General features: G+C 54.6%; 1 protein-coding gene and 1 non-coding gene across 2 annotated transcripts in view; both read right to left on the bottom strand.

The window, feature by feature from the left end:
- The window catches only part of KANSL2 (KAT8 regulatory NSL complex subunit 2), a 16,420-nt gene that overhangs the window by 7,251 nt on the left and 7,084 nt on the right, over positions 1–2,085 (bottom strand). The window contains exons 6-7 of the mRNA XM_057383942.1: positions 2,008–2,085; positions 1,019–1,115 (exon numbers count right to left, since the gene is read on the bottom strand). Of these exons, the coding sequence (XP_057239925.1) occupies positions 1,019–1,115; positions 2,008–2,085 (175 nt within the window). The remainder of the gene's footprint in view (positions 1–1,018; positions 1,116–2,007) is intronic.
- LOC130584157 (small nucleolar RNA SNORA2/SNORA34 family) lies at positions 817–945 on the bottom strand. Its single transcript, XR_008966486.1, has one exon. It is a non-coding gene; the product is annotated as a small nucleolar RNA SNORA2/SNORA34 family (small nucleolar RNA).

The raw sequence follows: 2,085 nt of genomic DNA, 5'->3' as shown, positions 1-2,085 counted from the left end.
TGAGCTGGGCCACAGCAGCTCCAAACAGGCTCAGAACCACCCCTCCAGATCCTCCCAAAAATCCCCAAGGTGAGTGTRTCCTCAGCTGGGGAACAAGGGACAAAACAAGAGCAAACAGCCTCAAGCTTTGCCAGGGGAGGTTCAGCAATTCCTGAATTCATCAGGAAGAATTCCTTCACAAAAAGGGTCAGGGGGGTGGTAGAGACCCCATCCCTGGAGAGGATCCATGCACATCCCTCACAGCTTGAATCTGCTCTGTTCCCAAGTGACCTTCCCACCCCTTTTGGATGCTCTGAACCATGGCAGGAGCACCCCTGGAGGAATTCCTTCATGGAAAGGGTGGTCAGGGAGATGATGGAAACCCCATTCATGGAGAGGATCCATGCACAACCCTCCCTGCTCGGGTCTGCCCTGCTCCCAAATGACCTGCCCACCCCGTTTGGATGCTCTGGACCATGGCAGGAGCACCCCTGGAGGAATTCCTTCACAAAAAGGGTGGTCAGGGAGGTGGTGGAGACCCCATCCCTGGAGAGGATCCATGCACATCCCTCACAGCTCAAATCTGCCCTGTTCCCAAGTGACCTTCCCACCCCTTTTGGATGCTCTGGACCAAGGAGGCCACAGCAGGACACACTCTGGAGGAATTCCTTCACAGAAAGGGTGGTCAGAAAGGTGGTGGAGACCCCATCCCTGGAGAGGATCCATGCACATCACTCACAGCTCAAATCTGCCCTGTTCCCAAGTGACCTTCCCACCCCGTTTGGATGCTTTGAACCATGGCAGGAGCACCCCTGGGAGCAGCCACAYGAATTTGTTCTTTGTTTCTCCCACACGAATTGGCTGTTCCATGGAATGGGAGCACCAACAGACCGGGAGGCGTTTCCTCTGGGCTCCTGTTTGAAACCAACGGCTACGGCAAAACCGATGGCCTTGATTGAGGGCCAGCGAGAGGGAAAGGAGGCACAGGGCAAAGTGCCAGGAAACTGCTGGGAATGGCATGGGGAGGATCAAAGGATACGCGTGAGGCAGTGCCGGGTCATCGGGAGGGACGGGTTGGAGCAGCGGACGTCGTCAACGAAGGCCAAGCAGCGCTGGCTGGAGCGGGTGGTGTGTGCCTGGAATTGGGAAATGGGTTGGGTTGGGTTGGGTTGGGAGAGACCTTAAAGCTCCTAAAGATCCCATTCCCAAAGGCAGGGACACCTTTCAGTAGAACAGGTTGCTCTAAGTCCTGGTCCAGCCTGGCCTTGGACATTTCCTGGGGCAGTCACAGCTCCTTTAGGCACCTTCCCCACCTCTACAKGGAAGAATTTGTTCCCCATATCCCACCTGAAGCTCTCATCTCTTAGTTTAAAACCATTCCATCTTGTCCTATGTAAAAACTCCCCTCTCCCTTTCCTTATAAAGCCTCCTTTAGGCACTGGGATGGAGTCACTCAGACCCAAGAGCTCCCAAAAGCCCAAGAGCTGTGAAAAACCCATGAACTTCCATAAACCTGTGAGCTCCTAGAGACCCGAGAGCTCCCAAAAACCTGAGAGCCATGATAAACCCATGAACTTCCATAACCCCCTGAGTTCCTACAGACCCCAAGAGTTCCCAAAAACCTGAGAGCCATGACAAACCCATGAACTTTCACAAACCCACGAGCTCTTCCAGAGCCAGGAGCTCCCAAAAATCCCCAAACCTCTAAATACCCCGAACCTCCTTTTCTCCAAGTTGAGTCCCCCCAGTTCCTCCTCTTCTCAGGACTTTTCCAGCCCCTTCTTTGTGCTCCAGCCCCATCCCCAGCTCCATTCCCTTCTCTAAACTTGACCCTCAATGTCTTTCTTGCCTCAAAACTGACCCCAGGATTCAAGGTGTGGACACCAAGAGCTCCCACAAACCAGGAGCCACCACAGATCCAGAACACCCACAAACCCACAAACTTCAACAAACCCAGAAAGGTGTTATGTGGGGGAATCCAGGACCTGGAAAAAGAGGAAAAGACCCATCCAGGATGTCCCCACGGACCTGCTGGGCTGCACCATCGGTGGCCAGGACCCTGCGCTCGCGGAGCTGCCGGTGCAGCAGAGCCTCCACGCCGTAGCG

This window comes from Malurus melanocephalus, unplaced genomic scaffold (genome assembly GCF_030028575.1).
Source record: "Malurus melanocephalus ecotype Western Australia unplaced genomic scaffold, MMel_1.1 scaffold_670, whole genome shotgun sequence".
NCBI lineage: Eukaryota > Metazoa > Chordata > Aves > Passeriformes > Maluridae > Malurus > Malurus melanocephalus.
The sequence above is the reverse complement of the archived record's forward strand: the minus strand, read 5'-3'. Positions and strand labels throughout refer to the sequence as shown.